The sequence below is a fragment of the Canis lupus genome, chromosome 8 (genome assembly GCF_003254725.2).
Source record: "Canis lupus dingo isolate Sandy chromosome 8, ASM325472v2, whole genome shotgun sequence".
Classification (NCBI taxonomy): domain Eukaryota; kingdom Metazoa; phylum Chordata; class Mammalia; order Carnivora; family Canidae; genus Canis; species Canis lupus.
This window is the reverse complement of record NC_064250.1, coordinates 35,605,854-35,632,078: the sequence shown is the minus strand read 5'-3', so window position 1 is coordinate 35,632,078 and position 26,225 is coordinate 35,605,854. Positions and strand designations below refer to the sequence as shown.

Here is a 26,225-nt window from a genome sequence, read left to right as displayed (position 1 = left end):
CTCAAAACACTTTTTTAAACTGTTCTGTCACGAGAGGAATGAATAGTCTTAAAACAGCATTTGTCTTCAAGGCCACAGGAGAATCCCTGACGGGTCCCCCGTCCCTCTTGTCAGGGCTCCCGCCTCCCCACCCCTCCGGGGGTTCCAGGGAGCTCGGCTCGCGCTTCGCCGGGGGAGGCAGGCCGAAGGCCGCGGCGCAGGTCTCGCGGGGAGTTCGATCTCGCTCCGGAGCGCGATCTGCAATTCCCGCCGCGGGCTCCGCGGGCTCTCCCGGGGCTGCGTGGCGCCGAAGAGGACGGCCGCCCTCCTTTCGGTGTCGGCTTCTGCGTCCAGGACGCCGCGCCGGTACCCTGAGTGGAGCTGAGGGACCCGGAGAAGGGACGGTTTGAACGTTCGGGTCCCCGAGGGGCCGTTGAGGTGGGCGGGGAAGAGAGCTGTGTGCGGCAGTTCGTCCCTGGGCCGGCGAGCCTGAGGGGTCTGAGGGGTCTGAGGGGCTGACGGGCCGCGTCCCCGGAGTTCGCGCAGCGGTCGCGTGGGGGGCTTGCGGGCGCGCGGCCTCCCCCTTCCCGCGGCCCCGGAGCCGCCCCAAGCAGTGGGCGCCTCCGCGCGGCCGGAGGGCGGGGAGGGAACCGGGTGAGGGGAAGCGCCTAGGCCGCGAGGGTGGGGCTCGTGAGCGAACTTCGCGCTTCAAAACGGCTCCTCGAATCTGCGCGTGACGGGTAATACGAGTCCCGCCTCGGGCGTATTTTGTAACGCGGCTTGGCAGTCCTGTGGAAACCTCCACTTTTTAGATTTTTTGGTGGGAAATTCGTTAAGTGTAAATTAGCCCTCTTCCTTGTTTTTTTTTTTTTACCTTGGTGTCGGTTAAGGACTTTCCTTAGGGATCTTGCTAAGGCGTAGTAGCACAAACGCTGAGAAATGAGAAAGGACATCCTCAGAGATAATATTCATTTTAAAGGTCATATCCTCTAGAGAAGTCTTGGTGTCTGTGCACTCCAGAAATTCAACGAAATGTTGCAATACCCCGTATGAAGGATTATGAGGCCCCTCCCCCCGCTCGCGCCCCCAGATGTTTCAGTCCTGCAGCGAGTTTCCGCAAGTTATTCACTAAGTGCCTTACTAGGGCTGTGCCCAGTCCTGGGCTGAAGGGGTCTCGCGCCTCCTCACTGCTTGCTCCCCCCACATTTTTCTGTAATAATGCCTGGTTAAAAAGGTTGTTACCGAACGAATATATGCTATTTTGTATATGACTTCAGAAAATCCTTAACAATTCTTTTTCTTTTTTTAAATACAGTATTCAAGATGAATGACAGCCTCTTTGTCAGTTTGGACAGACTTTTGCTAGAATTTGGTAGGTATAAAATGAAAAAGAAATAGGTAATTATTTGTATTATCATTTAACATTTTAACAATGAAGTCACAAAATAATTACTGTTTTTTTTTAGTTTTCCAGTATGAGCAAGATATAAGTACCAAAGGAGATATGATTCAACGAATTAATAGTAAGTCTTTTTGCATGATAAAGTTATTCTGTTTTTTAAATTTTTTATGGTATATAAGACAATAAACATCTGCCTTGTTTAGGATAACTTATAGTTGGCATTTTAACTTTTGTGCCAGTTCTATATAGTGACTAATACTAAGCTGTTTGCCCTAATTACAGCTTTTCAGTACTAAATTTCTGTATTCATCCTTCAATGATTTTGCATTGAAGAATTTTGCTTTAAGCAGACATAATGACTTAATTAAGCACAGTTGAAAATACGTTATTTTTCTCAAATAACAGGTTATTTCAAACGAGTGAATTTTTTGATTTTATTTCTTTTTAAATTTTTTTAAAGATTTTATTTATTTATTCATGAGAGACACAGAGATACAGGCAGAGGGAGAAGCAGGCTTCCTGCAAGACGCCGGATGCGGGACTCGAAGGCAGACACTCAATCGCTGAGCTACCTGGGCGTCCATTGATTTTATTTCTAAATTTATTTTTTTTGTAGTTTCAAGTTTTTATTTAAATTCCAGTTAGTCAACATGCAGTGTAATATTAGTTTAAGGTGTAGGATTTAGTGATTCATTACTTACATGCAACACTCAGTGTTCATCCCCAGCATCCTCCTTAATACCAATCACTGATTTAACCCATTTCCCCCACCTACCTCCCTCTAGCAAGCCTTGGTTCTCTATTGTTAAGAGTCTGTTTTGTGGTTTGCTTCTCTCTTTTTTTCCTGTGTGTTCATTTGTTTTGTTTCTTAAATTCTACATGTGAATGAAATCATAAAGTATTTGTTTTTCTCTGACTGACTTATTTTATTTAGGATAATACTCCCTAGCTGCATACGTGTCATTGCAAGTGGCAAGATTTCATTCTTTTTAATGGCTGAGTAATATTCCATTGCATATATACACCACATCTTTTTTTTTTTTTAGGATTTATTTATTTATTTATTTTTTAAACTTTTATTTATTTATGATAGGCACACAGTGAGAGAGAGAGAGAGGCAGAGACACAGGCAGAGGGAGAAGCAGGCTCCATGCACCGGGAGCCCGATGTGGGATTCGATCCCGGGTCTCCAGGACCGCGCCCTGGGCCAAAGGCAGGTGCCAAACCGCTGTGCCACCCAGGGATCCCTAGGATTTATTTATTTATTTGAGAGACAGCATGAGTGAGAGGGTTAGAGGGAGAGGGAGAGAGAATCTCAAGCAGACTCCACACTGAGCATGGAGCTGTTTGGGGGGCTCAATCACACAACATGGACATCAAGACCTGAGGTGAAACCAAGAGTCAGATGCCCAACTGACTATATCCAGGTGCCCCTACACCATATCTTTATCCATTCATCAATGGATGGGCATTTGGGCTCTTTCCATAATTTGGCTATTGTTGATAATGTTGCTATAAACATCAGGGTGCATGTGCCCCTTCGAATTTTTTTTTTTTTTTAAGAAAGAGAATGTGCAGGGGCGAGGGGGTTGCAGAGTGAGAGAGAAAGAGAATCCTAAGCAAGCTCCACACCCAGCACAGAGCCTGACCCAGGACTCCATTTTACAACCCTGAGATTATGACCTGAGCCAAAACCAAGAGTTCATTGCTTAGCTGACAGCCACCCAGGCACCCCTCGAATCAGTATTTTTGTATCCTTTGGGAAAATAATTAGTAGTGCAATTGCTGGATCACAGAGTAGTTCTATTTTGAACTTTTTGACAAACCTCCTTACTGTTTTCCAGAGTGGCTGTACCAGTTTACGATCCCACAGCATTATAAGAATGTTCCCCTTTCTCCATATCCTTGCCAACATCTGTTGTTAATTTTAGCCATTCTGACAGGTATGAGGTGATCTCTCATTGTGGGTTTTTTTTTAATTTTTGTTTAAAGATTTATTTATTTATTCATAGAGACACACACAGAGAGAGAGAGAGGCAGAGACACAGGCAGAGGGAGAAGCAGGCACCATGCAGAGAGCCTGACCTGGGACTCATCCAGGGTCTCTAGGATTACGCCGTAGGCTGCAGGCGGTGCTAAACCGCTGCGCCACCAGGGCTGCCCTCATTGTGGTTTTGATTTGTATTTCCCTGATGATGAGTGATGTAGAACATCTTTTCATGTGACTATTAGCCATCTGTATGTCTTCTTTGGAAAAATGTCTGTTCATGTCTTCTGTTTATTTAACTAGATATTTTGTTTTTTGAGTGTTGAGTTTGATAAGTTCTTTATATATTTTTGGATCATTTAAGTGAATTTTAAAAATCTTTTTAGACATAGTTGGCTATTGTGGACATTGCTGCTATAAACATTGGGGTGCAGCTACCCCTTTGGATCACTATATTTGTATCTTTGTGGTAAGTACCTAGTAGCTATGGAAAGAAGTCAGATGTCCATTGATAGATGAATGCATAAAAAAGATGTGAGATATATGCATATATATGCATAAATATATATGTATATATATATGAATATTACTCAGCCACCAAAAAGGATGGAATTTACAATGATATGGATGGAAGTGGAGGGTATTATGCTGAGTGAAATAAGGCAGTTGGACAAAGACAATTATATGGTTTCACTCATATGTGGAATTTAGGAAGCAAAAGAGATGATCATAGGGGAAGAGAGGGAAAAAATATGAAATTAGAGAGGGAGGAAAACTATAAGAGATTCTTAAGAATAGGAAACAAACTGAGGGTTGCTAGAGGAGAGGTGGCTGGGGAGTTGGATAACTGGATGATGGTCGTTTAGGAGGGTACAAACATGGACGAATAACAACTCTACTTCTGAAACTAATGATACAGTATATGTTAACTAATTGAATTTAAATAAGTGAATAAAAATAAATCTTTTAGATGTCATTATTAATTTCTTAACAGTTCTGAAAATGTAGAATTTGGTTAACATTCTGCAACAAAAAAGAATGTAGTGTTAAGGCTTTATTTTAATCTTTAAGAAATTGCATTTTTGTATTTATTCCCTAGTAACAAAGAAATAAGTGAGTTGAAGGTGCATTTAATAATTAGTTGACATGGAATCAATGAAGACAAATTTTATATTTGTCAAAACCAAGATCAGCTAAATGAGACTAAACATTTACATGAACTCATACTGTCATAAGATGCCATTGATCTTAGATGTCACTTAATCTAGCTCTCTTATGTTAAAGATAAGGAACAGGGACATTTCTTTCTTTTTTAAGTTTTTATTTAAATTCCAGTCAGTTAATTTCTAGTATACTATTAGTTTCAGATGTACTTCTCTTCTGTCCCAAACACAAATCCTTTGCTTCTGGATCTAGGAGCAAGCCTGGTTCTGGTTCTGTGCTTTTTAGTATTGGGTCTTCCCATCTCAGTCCTCATTTCTTCTCCTTTCTCTAATTCTCCTCCTTTTAGGTCAGTTGCTATACCCCTTTTTCCTCTGTATTTGTTAATTTTGAGTTTATGATTTCTACCTTAAGAAAATAAACATTTCTCCTTTCCAGAATGCTTTGAAGATATTAAAGAAAACAAGGCAACTATTTGTAAGATACATGAAACTATAAATACAACAGATGAGGAAATTGGTCATTACTGTAAACATAGTAAGGAGATCAAAGACAACTGTAGTAAGTGAGTATTTGAAAGAAAGTAACTTTCAGTAATTGTTAGTAGGTTTTTAAAAAGATTTTATTTATTTATTCATGAGAGACACACAGAGAGAGGCAGAGACACAGGCAGTGGGAGAAGCAGGCTCTATGCAGGAAGCCCGATGTGGGCCTTGATCCTAGGACTCTGGGATCATGCCCTGAGTCAAAGGCAGACGCTTAACCACTGAGCCACCCAGGTGTCCCTGTCACTAGATTCTTTATTCAAGGTTTCTGTTATTTATAATTTATATCATTTATAATTGAAGACATTGTTGCTTTAAAGTAGTGTTTTGTACTATTAAATAATCAGGTCTTAAATTGCTTCGCTACATGCTTTGGTAAAAAGGGATCATAGGAAAATCAAAAGAAAAGTAGAAGTGCTGTAAGATCTCTCTAATTAATACAGCTCCAACTCCAGAATTCTACAGAATTTTGAACCATATAGGCTCAGTATATAAAGTTCCTATTAATTAGGTCAGTACAGTTGAAATGATTTCTGTCTTTGAGTTTTTAAGATCATTATCTAGGGGAATCTAGACTCAAATAAGTTCCTTTTCAAAGTAAAAATATTCAGTATGTTAAGAATTCTTTCAACATGGCTTCAGGTTCTGGAACATAGTAGTTAAATTTATTATAAGACATAAACATTTTGAAACAGAGGCTTAACTAATGGAACTTTATTGTATATTAAGAAAATAAAATGTGTTAGTTTTCTGTGCTTTATGTAGACCGTTATCTTTGTATTAACTACTATACTTTAGAATCATATTTGTTTTAAAAATATTTATTCAAAATTTTAATGTCTTTTTTGATTTTCCCTTTTATAAAGATAATACATACCTAGAATAAAAATTTAAAAACTATATAAATGTGTAGAGTAAAAAGTTATTTTCTGCCTGCAGTTCCCACCTCAACCCTGTCTTCTTCCCTATAGGTAATCATTTTTAATGGCTCTGGCTATCTTTTCAGACATTTTTCAATAAAAATTCAATGTCATTATTAAATAAACTATGTGTACATCTATCTATGTATTTCTTTTTACAAAATGGGATCATACTGTACTTACTATTTAAAAAATCAACATTATGTTCTGTAAATGATACTATACATGTAATGATTATGTATAGATTTCAATCTTTAACAACTCCATAGGATATAGTCTTGGTTTATTTTAAATTTAATCATTCTCCTATTATAGACAGTTCGGTTTCCAGTTTTTCCCTCTTATGAACAACCTGTACAGGTATCCTTCCACATTTATAGACCTGTTGCTGTATAATGAGTCTAGAAGTGTGGTTGTTAGATCAGAGAGTATGCATATTTAAACATTTGATAGATAATGCCAAACTTCTCTCCACAAAAGGATTATATTAATTCATACTTTGGCCAACAGTGTATGAGCGTTCCTGTTTCCTCATGCCCTTGCCAACACTGGAATTATGTTTATTTTTTAATTTTTTTTATTTTTTAAAGATTTTATTTATTTATTCAAGAGAGACACACACACACAGAGAGGCAGAGATACAGGCAGAGGGAGAAGCAGGCTCCATGCAGGGAGCCTGACATGGGACTTGATCCCGGGACTCCAGGATCACACCCTGGGCTGAAGGCAGGTGCCAAACCGCTGAGCCACCCAGGGATCCCCTGGAATTATGTTTAAATTATTTGCCAATCTGATCAACAAAACATATTGTTGAACTTTCTCTTTTATTTTGATTTAAGCTTTATTGTAGGACATTTTACCAGTGGTTTCCCTCAACTAGCTGCAGTGGTCGTGGGAAAAATAGTTTCCTTTTAGAACCTGCTGTGTCCAAGATATAATGTACTTCATACGTTTAATCTCTGCTGGGTTCTGAGGACAATTTTTTTTAAAAAGGTTTTATTTATTTATTCATAGAGACAGAGAGAGGCAGAGACACAGGCAGAGGGAGAAGCAGGCATCATACAGAGAGCCTGACGTGGGGACTCGATCCAGGGTCTCCAGGATCACGCCCTGGGCTGCAGGCGGCGCTAAACCGCTGCGCCACTGGGGCTGCCCGGTTCTGAGGACAATTAGTAGGATTTTAATACCATGATATACCTCTAATTCATGATTTCAGCATACTGGTTAAGAGATATAAATGTGGAATATGAATTCATAAAAGTACTAGAAGAAATATAAGTGGCTGTATAATCTCGGAGAGTAGAAGGCCTTTGTAAGTGTAACATCAAAAGTAGAAAATAGGGAGATCCCTGGGTGGCTCAGTGGTTTAGCTCCTGCCTTTGGCCCAGGGCGTGATCCTGAAGTCCCGGGATTGAGTCCCGCGTTGGGCTCCCTGCATGGAGCCTGCTTCTCCCTCTGCCTCTCTCTCTCTCTATGTCTATCGTGAATAAATAAATGAAATCTTTTTTAAAAAAGTAGAAAATAAAAGGAAACAATGGATAAATATGATTACACACAAATTAAAAAGAGAAATGCCCTCAAATGATACAAAAGGCAAAAGGATAGGGTAGGAAAAGTATCAAGTAAGTGCTAATTTTTAAAAATACAAAGTACTTGTGGAAAATAAGTAAATACCAAAATGAAGAAACATATGTCTAATAAATATGTGAACAAATGCGCAATCTTACTGTTAATCAGACATCCAAATTAAAGCAACAATAAAATGCTATTTTTTTTGCCTTTAAGTTTTGCAGAAATTTAAAGAAACACAATATCCTGTGTTGACCAGGGAATAAGAAAATCACTTCTCTTGTACACTATAGTAATGTACACTGGTATAAACCTTTTAGATGACCCATCAGTGTATTTTTAAAAAGCTTTAAAAATAAGCCTGACTTTTGATTAAAAGTTTCCATTTCTGAGAATTTTTCATAAGGAAATAATTAGGCACAATACTGTACAATAAGGTGTTTATTTCAAACTTTTTAAAGATTTTATTTATTTACTCATGAGAGAACAGAGAGAGGTAGAGACATAGGTAGAGGGAGAAGCAGCCTCCCCATGGGGAGCTTGATTCAGAACTTGATCCCAGGACTCTGGATCACGCCCTGAGCCAAAGGCAGACGCTCAGTCACTGAGCCACACAGGCATCCCTATTTCAACCTTTTTTTATGATGGGAAAACATTGGAAAGATCTAATGTTCAACATTAGGTGATGGGTTAAATGAATTTTGGTATATGCATATGAATTAACAGTAGGTAGCCAATAAAATTATAAGTGTATATTTATTGATATGGAAAGATGTTAACTTTCTATTAATATGGAAAGATGTGTATTACGAAGTAAGCAAAGCAATGAAACAGCATTCATAGTATGAGCCCAATTAACTAATTGTATATATATAGTAGAAATAATCTAGGAATATGTATGTCAAAATGCTTACAGGAAATACCTTTTTAAGGAACATGTATTTCTTATGGAATTTTTAAAATACTCAGAATATGTGTAATGTATAACCTTTGACCTTATTCCATTTTGGGGAAATGATTTCTAAGGAAATGATTGGAAATTCAGACAAACATGTAAATAAAAGTTCTATTTATAATAGAAAGACAGATAAAGCAAAAATGGCCAACAAAGTGGGAATAGTTAGAACAGTTATGGAACATGATGTATTTATTAACAGTGAATTCTTAGTGACAAGGAAAATGTGTATAATTTAAAGGGTGATAAAGGAGCATACGTTGTTATGTATATGAATATCATCTCAAAGATGTAAAATATAGGGATGCCTGAGTGGCACAGTCAGTTAAGCCTCTGACTGTTGGTTTTGGCTCAGCTTGTGATAGGGTGGTGAGATCCAGCCCTGCATAGGACTCCACACTCAGCGGAGAGTCTGCTTGAGACTCTCTCCCTTTGCCCCTTTCCCCACTATTCTCTCTCTCTCAAAGATATAAATAAGTCTTTAAAAAAAGATAATAAATATATACTTTATAATAATTTGGAAATAATTTAAACAATGATAGTAATTATTCAGTGTTGAGAATAATGGATAATGGTTATTTTCTTACATATACTTTTCTGTGCTTCCAGAGTGGGCATGTGATTGTTTTGAATCTGAAAAGAATATTAAGACATTAGAAAAAAGAGAGAAAATAGTTGAACAACACTTAGAATGGAAGCTGACATGGTGTATGCAAATTTTAGATTTTTCCATACTGGTAACATTTTTTAAGTCTTGTAATAAGACAAAAAATATATAAGATAGCTATTCATTTTATTCTTAGCCTCTGCTTTTATAAATTATTTTGGTCTAGTTTCTTTCTTTCTAGTTCAGGAGGGTATAGCAACCTGACTAAGTTTCAAAAGAAAAAAAAAAAGCTTCTCTTTAACCCCTGTTCTTTGAATCCTTAACTCCAAAAGAATTTCTTAGCCAAGATCTTAGAAGTATGATGGAAGAGAAGCCCGATGGTGGAGTGTTGCACAGTATCTTCTAGAAATGCTGGAGCAATACACAGTCCAGCCATGTAACATTTGCTCCTGCCTTAGTCATGGTTCCACAATGGGTTTTATGTAAAAATTAATGGATATTTTTCCTTGAGTGTATTATGATTGCCTGAATGATGGTAGTGGTGGTGATGGGGGGTAGGAATATTTTTTTGATATAAGCTTATTTTCTCTAGGAAGAGAAAGATTCATTTATTTCTAAATGGTTAAATTCATTTTTATTATCTCTTACAACTTATCATTCTGAGATTCTAATTACATTATTTTTTTTTTCCATAGCTGGAAGCCAACATGTGATGTTTTTCATAAGCATGAAGACTATATGCAGGACCAATTTGCTGTTTATCAAGAAACTATTGAAAAAGACAAGTACAATACATATATTAAGTTATCAGTTCTATAATTTAGTACTGATAGGATATGCTTAGTAAAAATGTTGCTTAAAAAAATGCAGAAACTTTGTATATTAGGAGAGGTTCTTTTTGTTTTTGTTTCTAAGTAAACACAGTGCTTTGGACTCTTTGGGTGCCATTGGAGGCCTACTTATTTGTTATAAAGTTCTACCAAACTCTGAATATGTTTAGATGTGTCCTTAGAAAAAAACAATTTATCAGTAGCAATTATTATACAAGAGTGCTTTGATTAATGGTTTTTATAATTGAATTGTTAGAGGTAAACATCTGGGGGAATAGTTAGCTATAGAATTAGCTTATGAAAAATTTGGAGTATTGACTTTTGAAGGGGATTCTATATGAAACTTCTTTTTTTCAGAGAGCTTATGTAGTGGGGTGTTATATTCTAATGTAGAGACCCGTTGTATAGGTTTATTTTAATAATGTATAAAATAACCTCATTTTGAGGACTAAATATAATTAGTGAATATAATGGAACAAGGTGAGAGACTTTGAACACATATATAGCATTATAATTTCACTTAATTTAAAAATTTAAGTGTTTTCATTTTTAATATAATTGGACAAGAGCATAGTTTTATATATACACACACACACACACACACACACACACACAACATATATATATAAGAGAGAGAGAGAGAGAGAGAGAGCACAAGCAGGATGAGGGACAGAGGGATAAGCAGACTCCCTGCTGAGTGGGGAGCCCCATGTGGGATCCAGTCCTGGGATCATGACCTGAGCCAAAGGCAGATGCTTAACCAACTGAGCTACACAGGTGCCCTGATTTTTTAATATTTTTTATATTTTTGTTATCTTTTTATACTTTATTTTTATTTTTTACTACTTTTCCTCCCAGCTTTATTGAAATATAACTGACATAACATTGTTTAAGTTTGAGAGGTACAAACATGATGGTTTGATACATGTATATAATTTAAACTGTCACAATAAGGTTAGGAAGGTAGCACATCTGTCACCTTGTATAAGTACTATTTTTTTTGTAGTAAGAACATTTAAGATTTACTCTTAGTAATTTTTAAATATATAATGCAGTATTGTTATATTTACCATACCGTATATTAAATCCCCAGAACTTAATTCACCTTATAACTGGAAGTTTGCATCCTTTGAGTAACACCTCCTTATTTCCTCTACTCCTGGCCCCTGGCAGCCACCATTCTACTCTTTGTTTCTATGATTTGGCTTTTTAAAAATTTTACATATGAGTAGGATCATACCATATTTGTTTTTCTCTTATTTAGTCAGCTTAGTACTCTCAAGGTCCATCCATGGTGTTGAAGATGGGAGCAGTTCTATTTTATGACTGGATAATATTCCATTGCATGCATAAGATTCATTTTATTATTATTATTTTTTAAAGGGTTGAAACTCAGTGCCCAATGTGAGGCTTGAACTCATGATTGTGAAATTGAGTCACATGTTCTCCTGACTGACCCAGCCCAGGTGTCCCTATATACACATTAAAAAAAGTTATTACTGAAGAATAATTGATGTACAATGTTATACTATTTTCTGGTAATACAACTTAATGATTTGACAATATTTTTAAAAGATTTCTTTATTTAGCTTAGAGAGCACTCACAAGCAGGGAGAGGGGCAAAGTGAGAGGGGGAGAGAGAATTTCAAGCAGATTTCCTGCTAAGTGTGGAGGTCGATGTAGGGCTTGGGATCCCATAACCCCAGAGATCATGACCTGAGCCAAAACCAAGAGTTGGACACTTACCTCACTGAGCCACCCAGGTACCTTCTCATTTATTTTATGACTGGAAGTTTAAACCTCTTTTTTTTTTTTTTTTTTTTTTTTTAAGTTTAAACCTCTTAATCTCTTTCATGTATTCCACCTCCCCTGCTGCCCCTATCCTGGCAACCACTAGTTTTTTTTTCTGTATTTAAGAGTCTGGCTTTTTGTTTTGTTTGTTTTTAGATTTCACATGTAAGTGAAATAATGTATTTTCCTTTCTCTCTGTGACTTATTCCACTCACATTAGTACCCTTTAGGTTCATCTATGTTGTTGCAAATGACAAGACCTTATTCTTTTTGTGGCTGAGTAATATTCCATTTCATATATATATATGGATGATATATATATCATCTATAGTATGTGTGTGTGTGTGTGTGTGTATATATATCTCACTTCTTTATCCATTCATCTATTGATGGACACTTGGGTTGCTTGCATATCTTATCTTGGCTATTGTTAAACAATTCAACTGTAAACATACGGGTGCATGTGTATTTTTGAATTAGTAGTTTTATTTTTTTGGATGAATACCCAGTAGTAGAATTACTGGATCATAGAGTATTTTGGGATCATTTCTATTTTTAATTTTTTGAGGAATCTCCATACTATTTTCTATAGGGTTGCAGCAATGTACATTGCCACCAATAAGTGCACACGGATTCTTTTTTTTCCACATCCTTACCAATAATTATTATGTCTTGTCTTTTTGTTACTAGTCATTCTGACAGGTGTAAGGTGACATCTCATTGTGGTTTTGATTTGCATTTCTCTGATGGTTAGTGATGTTGATCATCTTTTCATGAACTTTTTGATCATTTGTATGTCTTTGGAAAAATGTTCAGATCCTCTGCCCATTTTAAATATGAATTAGCCTTTTGCTATTAACTTATATGAGTTTATTATATATTGATCCATGAACACAGAATATCTTTCCATTTATTTGTGTCTTCTTCAATTTCTTCAATCAATGTCTTACAGTTTTTAGTGAACAGATCTTTCACCTCCTGGATTTAATTTACTAAGTATTTGATTATTTTTGATGCTATTAGAAATGGAACTGTTTTATTTTCTTTCAGATAGTTCATTGTTAGTGTATAGTGATTTTTGTATGTTGATTTTGTAGTGTGAAATTTTACTGAATTTGTTGATTAGTTCTAACAGTTTTTTGGGTGGAGTTTTTTATGTGTAAGATCATGTCATTTTGCAAACAGAGACCATTTTACTTCTTCCTTTCCTACTTGGATGACTTTTTTTCTTTTTCTTGACTAATTGCTGTAGTTAAGATTTCCAGTACTGCACTCCTATTTGATTAGGAGTGGTGGGAGTGGCACCCTTGTCTTATTGGTGTTTTTGGAGGAAAAGCGTTTAGTTCTTCAGAATTGACTGTGATGTTAGTTATGGAATTGTCATACATGGCCTTTATTATGTTGAAGTATGTTCCTTCTGTACCCAATTTGTTGAGATTTTTTATCATGAAAGGGTGTTGAGTTTTGCCAGATGCTTTTTCTGTATCTATTGAGTGGATCATATGAGTTTATCCTTTATTCTATTAACAGTGGAATATCATGTTTATTGACTTGTGTATGTTGAACCATTCTTGCAACCATGGATAAATCCCACTTTGTCATTGTGTATGATCCTTTTAATGTGCTGTTGAGTTTGGTTTGCTAGTATTTTGTTGAGAATTTTTTCATCTATATTCCTCAGGAATATTGGCCTGTATTTTTCTTTTCTTGTGGTGTTCTCATTTGGCCTTGGTATCAATGTAATGCTGGCTTCATAAAATGAATTGGAGGGTGTTGCCTCCTCTTCAACTTTTTGGAAGAGTTTGAGAAGTCTCTTATGATCCTTTGTATTTCTGTGGTGTCGGTTATATAATTCTTTGTATTTCTATGGTGTAATAGTTCCTCTTTCATTTATAATTTTGCTTATTTGAGTCCCTCTCTCTTTTTTCTTGGTTAGTCTAGCTAAGGGTTTGCAAATGTGTTAATCTTTTCAAAAACCCAACTCTTTCTATCATTGATTTTTTTCTGTTGTCTTCCTCTTCCCTATTTCATTTATTTCTGCTCTAATCTGTGTTACTTCTTTCCTTCTGCCATCTTCAGGCTTAGATTGTTCTTCCTTTTCTAATTCCTTGAGGTATAAAGTTAGTTTGTTTATTTGAGGTCTTTCTTTTTTCTTTTCTTTTCCTTTTTTTTTTTTTTTTTAAGATTTTACTCATTTATTCTTGAGAGACACACAGAGAGAAGCAGAAACATAGGCAGAGGGAGAAGCAGGCTTTCTGCAGGGAGCCTGATGTGGGACTCGATCCCTGAACCTGGGATCACGCTCTGACCAAAGGCAGACGTTCAACCACTGAGCCACCCAGGCATCCCAGGTCTTTCTTTTTTCTTAATGTAAGCATTTATTGCTATAAATTTCCCTTTTAGACCAACTTTTGCTGCATCCCCTAGGTTCTGATGTATTGCATTTTCATTTTCGTTTGTCTCCAGATACTTTTGATTTCTTCTTTGACCCAGCACTGATTGGGAGTGTCTTGATTAATTTCCACATATTTGTGAATTTTTCATTTTCCTTCTGCTGTTGATTTGTAGTCCTATATCATTATGGTCAGAAAAGATACTTGATATTATTTCAGTCTCCTTAAGTTTATTAAGGTGGCTTTGTGACCCAAGATATGATCTCTCCTAGAGAATATCCCATGTGTGCTTAAGAGGAATATATGTTTTGGTGTTGTTAGATGGAATGTTAGATTGAATGTTTTATATGTGATTGTTAGGTCTATTTTGTCTATAGTGTTGTTATTCAGATATACTGTTTCCTTACTCTGTCTGGATGATCTTCTAAGTATTGAAAATGGGGTATTGAAGTCCTTGACCATTATTGTTCTTATCTTCAGTTATGTTAATGTTATGTTATGTTAATATTTGTTTTAAATATTCAAGTGCTTTAGTGTTGGGTTGTGCATATATTTTCAATTGTTATATCTTACTGGTGAATGATCTTTTTATCATTTTATAGAGATTTTCTTTGTCTTATGATTGATTTTGACTAATGTCTCTTTTACCTGGCATAAGTATAACCACTTATTCTCTCCTTTGGTTGTCATTTGCATGAAATATCTTTTTCCATTCCTTCACTTTCAGCCTTTGTGTGTCCTTAAAGCTAAAGTGAATTTCTCATAGATGGCATATTGTTAGATCTTGTTTTTTATTTTATTTTTTTAAAAAATTTATTTATTTTTAATATTTTATTTTATTTACTTCTTTTATTTTTAAAATTTATTTATTTGACACACACAGAGAGAGAACACAAGCAGGGGGAGCAGCAGGCAGAAGGAGAGGGAGAAGCAGGCTTCCTGCTGAGCAGAGAGCCCAATGTGGAACTTGATCCCAGGATGCTGGGATCATGACCTGAGCCAAGGCAGAGGCTTAACCAACTCAGTCACCCAGGCACCTTCAATCTTGTTTTTTAAATCCATTAAGCTCTGTACCTTTTGAATTTAGTCTGCTTATGTTTAAAGTAATTGTTTTTTAGAAGATGTATTATTTGAGAGAGAGAGTGTGAGAATGTGAGACTTTGGGGCAGAGGGAGGGGCAAAGGGAGAGAATCTCAAGTAGACTCCATGCTGAGCATGGAGCTTGATGTGGGGCTTGATCCCACATAACCTGAGATCATAACCTGAGCTGAAATCAAGAGTTGGGCACTCAACCAGCTGACCCACCTAGGTACCCCTAAAGTAATTATTGATAAATAATTATTATTGCCATTTAGTTAATAGTTTTCTAAGTTTTTAAAATGGTTTCTGTCTTCCTCTCTTGTTATCTTTCTTTGTGATTTGTTTTTCATAGTGGTATGCTTTAATTCCTTTCTCTTTATCTTTTGTGTATCTACTATAGGTTTGTTCTCTGTGGTTACTATGATGCTAACATAAAACATTTACAAATGTAACACTATTTTAAGCTGATACAACTTACCTTCAATGCATATAAAGACTCTACACTTTCACTTCCCCTCCCCAAATTTTATACTACTTACGTCTTTATTTTTTTAAAGAATAGGGGTTATATAGGTGGTTTATTAATTAATTAATTAATTAATTAAAAAGTTCCTTTTATTGTTTAATACATTTTTAAAGGTAATCTCTACCTCCAACATGGGGCTCAAACTCAGGATCCCAAGATCAAGAGTCAGACACTCCACTCACTGAACCAGCCAGGCGCCCCACTTTATATCTTTTATACTGTGTATCCATTAATAAATTATTGTAACTATATCTATTTTTTAATATTATTGTTTTTTAGCTTATATACTAGAGATAAAAGTGATTTGCAAGTCATTAATACAGTAGTATAGTATTCTGAGTTTGACTATATGTTCACTTTTACCAGTGAATTTTATACTTTTATGTGTTTTCATGTGGCCTTTGTCATTTCAACTTGAAAAATTCCTTTAAAAATTTCCTGTAAGGCAGCTCAAGTGGTAATGAATTCTCTGAGCTTTTGTCTGTCTGGAGATGTCCTTATTTCTCTTTCTTGAAAAATGATTATTTGAGTTCTTTGGAGGTAAATAGTAGATCCCTATTCCTTTGGGGTTAGTTACTAAAGCTTTATTACTTTCCTGAGTGGTTTCATATTTTCCTGGTATTTTGTGATCTGTGTAGCTTTGCATTAGTGTCTTTATACTTGAATGAACAAAAAGCTCTTTCAGTCTTTACAGATTGGTTTTGGCAGGTAAAGACCTTTTCCTGTTGGTTTCTTAGACTGATGAGATTATCCCTAGACTTGCAGTCATGCTGAGTTAGAGTTGGTTTTGAGGCAGTCACTTTGTCTACATTGGGATCCATGGTTGGTGTGCTTATTATGAGGGACTCAGGCAGGTATGATCCTTCCTGGTCCCTGGGTGAGTGTAACTGCTTCCAGTACTTCATTAAGTTGGATAGCACTTGGGACAAAGGTCTGCTTCAGGTTCCACAGTTGATCCCCAGTCAGCAGGACTCATATGGCTCCCACTAAGAACCTGGTAGAGCTCTTGCCTGATCACTGGATGGATCTGCGGGTGGTCAGAACTGGCTCTAAACTGTGGCCAGGAAGGGCTAGAACTGAGCCTCAGAGATGTTTCAGGTTCTACAACGAAGACTGAGGTCGGTAGTCCTGGTTCTGAAGGCACAGATGGGCATGTCTGCCACCAGTTCCCTGGGTAGGCTGGAGTATTCCCTGACTGTATTTGGGGGACTGGAGCCAAGTATAGGGCCCTTTTAGGATCTCCAGGGGTACATATAGGAGTACCTATTTCTGGGTTCTAAGGCTGGCAGTTCTGCTGGTGGCTTTTAGCTATGAGGGACCTGGAGTATACCCAAGTATATGGTTCTTTAGAATCTATTAGGGTGCAGATAGGAGTGTCTCCCACTGGGAACTAGTTTCTCAGTACTGCTGGCAAACTGTGGCTCTGAGGGGGTTGGAACCAAGTATAAGGCGCTTTCAGGATCTTCAGCGGCACAGATAGGAGTGTCTCCTGCTGGGTCTCTGTGCCAGCAGGATTCTTTGGTGACTGTGGCTGGATTGGGCTGGACCCCAGTTACAGGGCCATTTCTGAATCTATGGTCTGAATGAGTTTGGCAGGCTAACCTCCAGGGGCTCCCAGATTGCAGCCACAGGGACTGGAGCTGGTTCATGGGTCACTTCAGGATCTATAGCTGGACCAGAGTATGTATGCCTATTAACTGACACATGGATAGGCATGACTTCTTCTGGGTCCTTTAGTGAATGGTGCTAGTAATAGACCCAGAACCAAATGGGGCTGTAGCTAAGTTCTCAGGGGGTATTAAACTATTTCCAGGTCTGTAGCCAGGACCACAGTCAGTGAGTTAGCCACCAGGATGTGAGCCTGCTTTCTCAAAATGACTCTCCTTAGTGTTGGACTACACTAGGGCTTCAGTCTTCTATCTGGATCCAAAAGCTCCCCCCCCCCCACTTTTGTCCATGGATGGATGTTAAATAATTATTTTTGATGTGCAGTACATGAGGGATGTTTTATTCTGTCATTTTGCTGACATCACTCCAGTTTTTTGTATTTTAATTAAAAACAAACATGTAAAATCTAGACTACAATGCCCTTTATATTTAAAAATGAGTCTTAAGAGAAGGTAGGGACTAAAGTAATAGTAATGAATTTCATATAATTTTGATGTGTCATGAAATATTATGATGACTTTTTCAATAATTTGAAAGTCCCACTTAAGACTTGTGCCCAAATAGGTGACCGCCTATCTCTACCTGAGTTGGACTGGAGGAGTGCCTCCAAACTGCTGTAATTTTCTTCTTGTTTCCCCTAATCTTCCATTCTAGACATTCATGAAGACTAGTATTGTTGGTAACAGATGAGATAGTCACGGTTCTTCCTGAATCATGACTTGGCTCTGCTGGTGTCTGCTAAAGTCCCTGTATGGAGCGTATAAGAAAGTGGGCATGAATATAGAAACTGGTGACTCAGACTCAGTTTTCTAATAGGTATTTCCTTCTTCCCTGGACCAATTCCCCAAGAAGTGAGAGATTAATTAGCAAATACACATTTAGAGGAATAGGAGTTTGTTTTGGGCTCAACTGCTTTATTTTGAAAAGGAGACAGAGTTATTAAGTTAAAAGTTTTTCATATATTAAGAAATCAAAACGTTCAGAAGATTCAGATCTGCTGACCAGTACAATGTTGTTATCCTTATTTTTTTCCCTCAGTATACAAGCATTTATGAAAACTATTCTTGTTTTCTCATCTACTAAGATGAGATCATCATTTTAGTATCTTTAAATAAATTTCCCCCATATAGTATGTCTTGATTTAGAAAACTTATAGAATTATTAGGAGCATAAGGACTATATATATTTTTAGAAAATTTTCAATGAGTAGTTCTTAAAACTAAGTATTTGACAAAAATTGAGTAAAAGGATCTAATAATATATTTGCTATAATGAACCTGGATTGAACGTTCTCATTGTTGTAGATTAGGATTGGCAAACTTATTTTTAAAATAAAAGGCCAGATAGTAAATATTTAATAATTTTAGGCTACTTGTTATATAGTCTCTGTTGATACTTAACCTGCTGTTGTAATGCAAGGACAACTTTAGATAATATGTAAATGAATGTGTTCTAATAAAACTTTTATTTGTGGATATTATAGCTTGAATTTCATATAATTTTGATGTGTCATGAAATATTATGATGACTTTTTCAATAATTTTAAAATTCAAAGATTATTTTTAGCTCACGGGCCATACAAAGGTGGCAGGTTAGATTTGGCCCTGTAGGTGAGGATTAGCAAAAAAATGAGATGGAAGAATTAATATCCTTTTGCAAGAATTAACTCTGCCACTCAAGACTTGTGCCCAAATAGGTGACCACCTATCTCTATGTGAGTTGGACTGGAGGAGTGCCTCCAAACTGCTGTAATTTTCTTCATAAAATAATTAATGGAGTGTGTAATAATGATTATGAACCCAGAGTTCTAATACATAAAACATGATCTTCTGTTAAAATGCCAGCTTAGAGAATTGAAGACTTAAAAGACATAGTTATAGAGATAGCTGAACTGAGGAGAGTAGAAACTGAAAACTCCAGGAGGATAGAGATCAGGAAGTCATTGGAAGAACCATGTTCTCATTGTAGTTCTAATTTGTGTTTCCCTGATGATGAGTAATGTTGAGCATCTTTTCATGTATCTGTTGGCTCTCTGTATATCTTCTTTGGAAAAATGTCTATTCATGTGTTCTGCCCATTTTTAATTGAATTATTCATTTTTGGATGTTGACTTTTATAAGTTCTTTATACATTATGGGTACTAACCCTTTATCAAATACGTCATTTGCAAATATCTTCTCCCATTCCATAGGTTGCCTTTTAGTTTACTGTTTCCTTTGCTGTGCAAAAGCTTTTTATTTTGATAAAGTTCCAAGTATCAGCAACACAAGAAACAACCATGTGTTGGCAAGGGTGTGGAGAAGGGAAACTCTCCTGCACTGTTGGTAGAAATGCTAGATTGTGCTGCTACTCTGGAAAACAGTATGGAGGTTCCTCAAAAAGTTAGAAATAGAACTCCTCTATGATCCAGCAATTGCACTACTAAGTATTTGCCCAAAGAATGAAAAAATAGTAATTCAAAGGGACACATGTACCCCAATGTTTATAGTAGTATCATCTACAATAACCAAATTATGGAAACAGCTCAAGTATCCATCAATTGATGAATGGATAAAGAATATATAGTACCTATATACAATGGAATATTACTCAGACATAAAAAGAATGAAATCTTGCCACTTGCAATGACATGGATGGAGCTAGAGAATATTATGTTAAGCAAAATAAAAAAAAAAAACACAAAAAAACCCAGAAAGACAAATACCATATAATTTCACATATATGTGGAATTTAAGAAACAAATAACAAAGGGGGGAAAAAGAGAGAGGGAGGCAACCTGAGAAACAGACTCTTAACTATAGAAAACAAACTGATGACTACCAGAGGAGAGGTAGGTGGAAGGATGGGTTAAATAGGTGACAGGAATTAAGAAGTCCACTTGTTGTGAGGCTGGGTGATGAATGGAATAATTATATTTTATATCTGAAACTAGTATTACACTGTATGTTAACTAACTGGAATCTAAATAAAAACTTAAAAAATGTAGGTTCTGCAATGTCAATTAGGATGAGTAATATAAAGATCACTGAGTTAGACAATTAGATCATTGGTGATCTTGGGAAGGGTAGTTTCTTTGCAATGGTGAGAGTAAAAGTTAAATTGAAGAGGATTAAGGAATGAATCACTCCGGTAATGAAGAGAAAGACTAGACAGTTGAAAAATGTAATAGAGTTTAGGAAAATTTGAAGGGCAGACAGTATTTTTTTTTAAATATTTTATTTATTCATGAGAGACACAGAGAGAGAAAGAGAGAGAGAGAGGCAGAGACACAGGCAGAGGGAGAAGCAGGTTCCATGCAGGGAGCCTGACATGGGACTTGATTCCGGGTCTCCAGGATCAGGCCATGGCTGAAGCAGCGCTAAACCGCTGAGCCACCAGGGCTGCCCAAGGGCAGACAGTATTGAGGGAATAGGGATAAGTTGGTATTTGGCTTGCCTTTTATGCTTAACTTACTAGACTTTAACAGGTGATACTTAGAAAGTTTTTAGATATATTCTTGTTATATTGACATTATTTCTTTTAATTTTAACAGAAAAATGTACCATGGTTATATATGTCAGTATAAAGATGTTTTGAAGCAGTATCAATTAAAATACTCAGAAACACCCCTTTCACATGAATATTATAAGAAGAAAAGAGAACATGAAGAAATTCAAAATAGAGTGTTGGCTTGTACTGAACAACTAAAAATGAATGAAACTATCTTTATGGAATTTCTAGGTATTAACATTTTTGTTATACATTGTTTAAATAATGATATCTTCGTAATGAAAAAATAATGAATCAGACTAACGTATGATTTTGTTTTTCAGTGCCTGCTCCTTTTCCATCACTTACTAAATGGACATTACATATGTATCCACAAAGTATTTCTACCTATAATTTTGTTAGATAAATATTATTTCTGTATTTTAATTGTTATTGTATTTCCCTTGTAAGAATCAAATGGATTTGGAGTTTTTTTATTATATATATATTTTATTGGAGTTCAATTTGCGAGTTTTTTGTTTAATTAAAAAAACTTACACGTTACTTTGAAGGTCATTTGAGGTTAGTTTTCATACATGTGCATGTGATCAGAAGCAAGCAATTCTAATGAGCATAAAGTGGTATATGTATCTAAGTGTTGTATCTTAGCAAAAAAAACCAATGAAAAAGTCATCTTGGTCTGACTTACCAAAGAAAGAATTCCAGTTAAATCAGTTGAGTTATTATTTGTTAGGATGGAAGGTGATAAGGTGAGTCACAATTATCTACTCACCTATAGTAATTCATTGGATATTGTGCCAGGCAATGCTCAAAAAGATACAGAACTTTCTTGCAAAGGGCTCACATTTAGTAGGGGAGACAGACATGTAAACAAATATTTCTAATACAGTGGCATTGTCACTGATTAAGTAATTCTTAATTGGTCTAAGTCTCATCTGTTTGTCCAGGAGATTTTCCCTGATGATGAACTTAGAACTTTAATCCTCTTCCAACCTCTACAATCCTTCATATGCTTTCCTATCAGATTATAACTCCACTGTTTGTACTAAGACTTCTTTATCCCTGCATTCTACCTTGCTTTATCGTAAATTATCCTTTTAACTCCTTAGCTCTTTGTTCTCTTCACGTTTAGATTTTAGTTTACCCTGTTTTTAGTTGTTCATTTGCTGCCTATCTGTGTTGTAATTTCTCAATGGGAAGAGACAGAAATTGGTTGATACACGAAGTATAGCAGGAGGTTAGGAAGTTTGATGTAGGAAGGGATAAAATATAAGATTATGTAAGAAACAAGAAGAGGTGATGGAGGTAGGGAGAATTGAACATTAGGATTTAAATGTCTATGTAAAAATTTTATGTATACTTTTTATAATAATATAGCATTAAAATGATATTCATTACATTCTAGCATATATATTATGTGTTTTAAGACAGAGTAGGAAATATTCTGCCTTAAATAGACAGGTTTTCTCTGGAGTTCTTAGTTCACTACTACTATTCTATTAATTTTTAATTTCTCCTTGATGGTTTGTAGAGTAACTTAGGAAATTGTAGTAGTTAATAACCATGCAAGATGTCTGTTAATAGGTGAGAAATTCTCTACTTAAAATTGGGTATAAATCCAGTCCATGCAGAAAGACCAGATGGAAGATCTAGCTGTCTTTTAAGCCCTGCAGGCTGCACTGATGAACCTTACAGAGCAAGAAAAAGGAAATTGGGTGGATATTTATTTATTTATTTATTTATTTATTTATTTATTTATTAAATTGGAGTTCAATTTGCCAACATATAGCATAACACCCAGTGCTCATCCTGCCAAGTGCCTCCCCTCAGTGCCCATCACCTAGTCACCCCAACCCCCCACCCACCTCCCTTTCCACTACCTCTTGTTCATTTCCCAGAGTTAGGTGTCTCTCATGTTTTGTCACCCTCACTGATATTTTCACTCATTTTCTCTCCTTTCCCTTTATTCCCTTTCACTAATTTTTCACTGGATTTTTATTTTATCTATCTATCTAGCTATTTATTTATTTATATTTTTTAAAGATATATTTATTATTTTAGAGAGAGCATATGCGTGTGTGTGAACAGGAGGGGCAAAGGGAGAGAGAAAATTTCAAGCAGACTCCCTGCTGAACATGGAGCCCCACTGTGGGGCTTGGTTCCATGACCCGAAGATGAGGACCTGAACCAAAATCAAGAGTCAGACACCCAACTGACTGAGCCATGCAGGCACCCCAGGTGGATTAAAATAAATATTGGCTTTGGAATAAAGAAATAATGGAAACACAAGAATTTAAATTTGGATCTGAATTGATTATTATTAATCATGCCAAATGACATGATGAACTTGGGTAAAAAAACAAAAGCAAAAAAACCACCTATAATTATTTAAGTGAAAGAAAAAATTCTAACATATTTTAGATGAAATGTTTGCTCAATATATAACATATAATTTGCTCAATATATAACATAGGTAAGCAATAAATTATCTTTGTCAGCAAAATGTTTATGTTAGCTTTATCTCTATTTTCAGGTACTGTTATTGTTGCTTATTGCTTACATGGAACATATATATAATGTTACATAATATTAACTATTTCTGATATGGTACATGTATTATAAATATAAAATTTACTCCCATAACAAAATTCCTTAACATGAAAGTGTTAATGTGAGATGTAAAACACAAGATATTCTTAAACATGCCAGCAATTTTTCCAAAAGTTCATCTGAATTGAAGAAAGAAGTAGATGAAGTGGAAATAGAAATTAATTATTTAAACCAGGTATATATTTTTAAATATGTTTCTAGTGTATGTATTAATGTATAAGTATAATGCTGTTAGTCAACAGTCTTAGAAGAGCTGTTTCTAAAGAGCCTAAGTATGGAGAAAGACTTTTTTTTAAAAAAGATTTTATTTATTTATTTGAGAGAAAGAGAGAGGAAGCATGAGCACGGGGAGGAGCAGAGGGAGAAGTGGACTCCCTGCTTAGTGGGGGTCGAGACTCCATCCTAGGATCCTGGGATCATGATCTAAACTGAAGGTGGACACTTAACTGGCTGAGCCACCCAGGCACCCCATGGAGAAAGACTTATGATAATTTATTTACCTTAGATTGCCTTTGGAGCCAAAATATGTTTTAGGTACTGAGTATATTTTATGAGTTTTAGGGAACAGTTTTCTTTGGCAGCTGAAAAAAAATCAATAAAGAACAAGATGCAGCTTAAGAACAGGAATTTAAAGGCACTAAAAGGGCTTACAACAATGTTGTTAAAAAAGAGAACAAGACAGTGGATTGTTCAGAGAATTTAATCTTGAAAATTTATGGCTATAATCTTTATAGAGCCAAGCTAGAACTAGTTTAGCCTTTAAGATTGATGGTGCATGTATTTTCTTGAATACATGTTTAATGTCATCTATTGAAATGGTTTTAATTGAGAACTCATCAAAGTCACTTCCAAATTCTGAGAAAAAAACTGAATAGCTAATTTTCTGAATTTTTTGAAAAGTCTATTAAAGAAGATATATTTACCATTTGTAGCTATAAGGTTCCAAATAACAATAAAATAATTTTAGTAATAAAAAAAAAGTAGATGCTACTTCCTTTAAAATATATGGTAACTATATCTATATATAGGAAATTGATACCTACTTTGCTTCTGACTGTCCTTTTTAAAAGAGAAAATGGAGGGGATTCCCAGTGGCTCAGAGGTTTGGCACCTGCCTTCGGCCCAGGGTGTGATCCTGGAGACCCGGGATTGAGTCCCACATCAGGCTCCCTGCATGCAGCCTGCTTCTCCCTTTGCCTGTGTCTCTGCCTCTCTTTCTCTCTCTGTGTCTCTCATGAATAAATAAATAAAATCTTAAAAAAAAATAAAAAAGAAAATGGAAGTTCATTGAATTTAGGTTTGCTAATGGAGTTGTAAGGAAAAGTTAAAGGAGTATGATTTGTTGTTAATTTTGACCCTGTTTTAGCAACTTTCACTAAAAGATACCTAATGCCACAAAAGCATAAATTCTGTGATTATATAGAAAAAGTCATATTCATTAGTTGAAGCATATGTTTCTTAATGCTTTGCAGATAATTATTTTGTTTTGTCATTTTATTTTTTAGCAGATTGCAAGATTTCATGAAGCTAGGAATCTTGCAGAAACTCTGGAAGAAAAAAATAAACACATGGAAAAGAGAAAGGAATTGAAAGAAAGGTATTGGTAAACTTTATTTTTTTTTAAGGTTTTATTTATTTAGGGAAAGAGCATATATGAGCAGGGGGAGGGGCAGAAGGCAAGGGAAGGAGAAGTCTCTATACTGAGTGTGGAGCTAGATCCAGGGCTTGATCTCATGACACTGAGATCATGACCTGACTGAGATCAAGAGTTGGATGCTCAACTGACTGAGCCACCCAGGGGCCCCTGGGTAAACTTTAAAATGGGTTTGGGTTTTATGAATGGTTATTCTGCATCTGAGCATTTGATTCTATATTCTATCCCAAACCACTAATAATCACATAGAATCTATATACATTTTTTGTGCAGGCTATTTTCTGCTTATTTCTTATGAAAAATACTGATTTTACCTTTAAATATTATAAACAAATACACTTGTTACTTAGCAAGGACAAGGATAATGTGTAGAGAAATAACATAGTAGCAGCACATTTGCTGTTTTATAACCTGTCATTGTACATTTCATTGAGTTTTCCATGATGAGTCACCAGTAGGAATAAAACAGGAACAGTAGTGGGAACAGTCTTGTATTTACCTTTTTATCATCCTGTCACCAGCTTGATTAGTTCTTTTGCCACAGAGAGTAAAGATGAATCAAAATGCTATTGAATCTGTGGAATAATATGTTTCCTTGTCTTTCCTCCTAATGGTGAAAAAGTAGACATCAGTGGTGGGGGCGTTAAAAAAAAGATTGATTTTGTCTGTTATTGTGTGGCAGAAAAATAGGTGTATTGCTGTTGCTGTTTCTGATTCTGTCTCTTCTCTTTCTGCCTGTACCCTTTTTAATTCTTAAAGTCGTCTCTTTAGGCTCCATTACTATTGTCCTGACTTTTCAACACTTTCCTCTCCCAAGTTAATTTCTCATATCTCACTTCCTTGGATCTATTATTTTCTTGATTCCCCCCTTCCACTTCTCACAATCATAATAATGTGTCTTTAATTCTGTGAAGAAGTCGATTAGAAAAATAAGTACGTGTACAGAATTCCACTTCATTGACAATGTTATAGTATTGTAAAACCCCTCTATATTGACAGGAACTTAGTTATTTTTTACTCAATGTCTATTTTGATTGTTATAAATAACATCATTTTTAA

The 26,225-nt window shown here is 35.9% G+C and overlaps 1 protein-coding gene across 6 annotated transcripts in view; it reads left to right on the top strand.

Moving 5' to 3' along the window:
• The first annotated feature begins 237 nt into the window (after nucleotides 1-237).
• C8H14orf39 (chromosome 8 C14orf39 homolog) overlaps nucleotides 238-26,225 on the top strand; it is a 55,757-nt gene continuing 29,769 nt past the window's right edge. Inside the window, exons 1-9 of one of the 6 annotated variants that reach the window (XM_035719789.2) lie at nucleotides 238-417; nucleotides 1,295-1,351; nucleotides 1,446-1,502; nucleotides 4,968-5,094; nucleotides 9,821-9,910; nucleotides 20,946-21,133; nucleotides 21,226-21,268; nucleotides 23,567-23,687; nucleotides 25,021-25,109. In XM_035719789.2, coding sequence (XP_035575682.1) covers nucleotides 1,303-1,351; nucleotides 1,446-1,502; nucleotides 4,968-5,094; nucleotides 9,821-9,910; nucleotides 20,946-21,133; nucleotides 21,226-21,268; nucleotides 23,567-23,687; nucleotides 25,021-25,109 — 764 coding nt within the window. In that variant the 5' untranslated portion in view covers nucleotides 238-417; nucleotides 1,295-1,302. Of the gene's footprint in view, nucleotides 418-641; nucleotides 800-1,294; nucleotides 1,352-1,445; nucleotides 1,503-4,967; nucleotides 5,095-9,820; nucleotides 9,911-20,945; nucleotides 21,134-21,225; nucleotides 21,269-23,566; nucleotides 23,688-25,017; nucleotides 25,110-26,225 lie in introns of those variants that run through there. The other 5 variants (XM_025443245.3, XM_025443243.3, XM_025443247.3 and 2 more) reach the window with 5 other exon arrangements.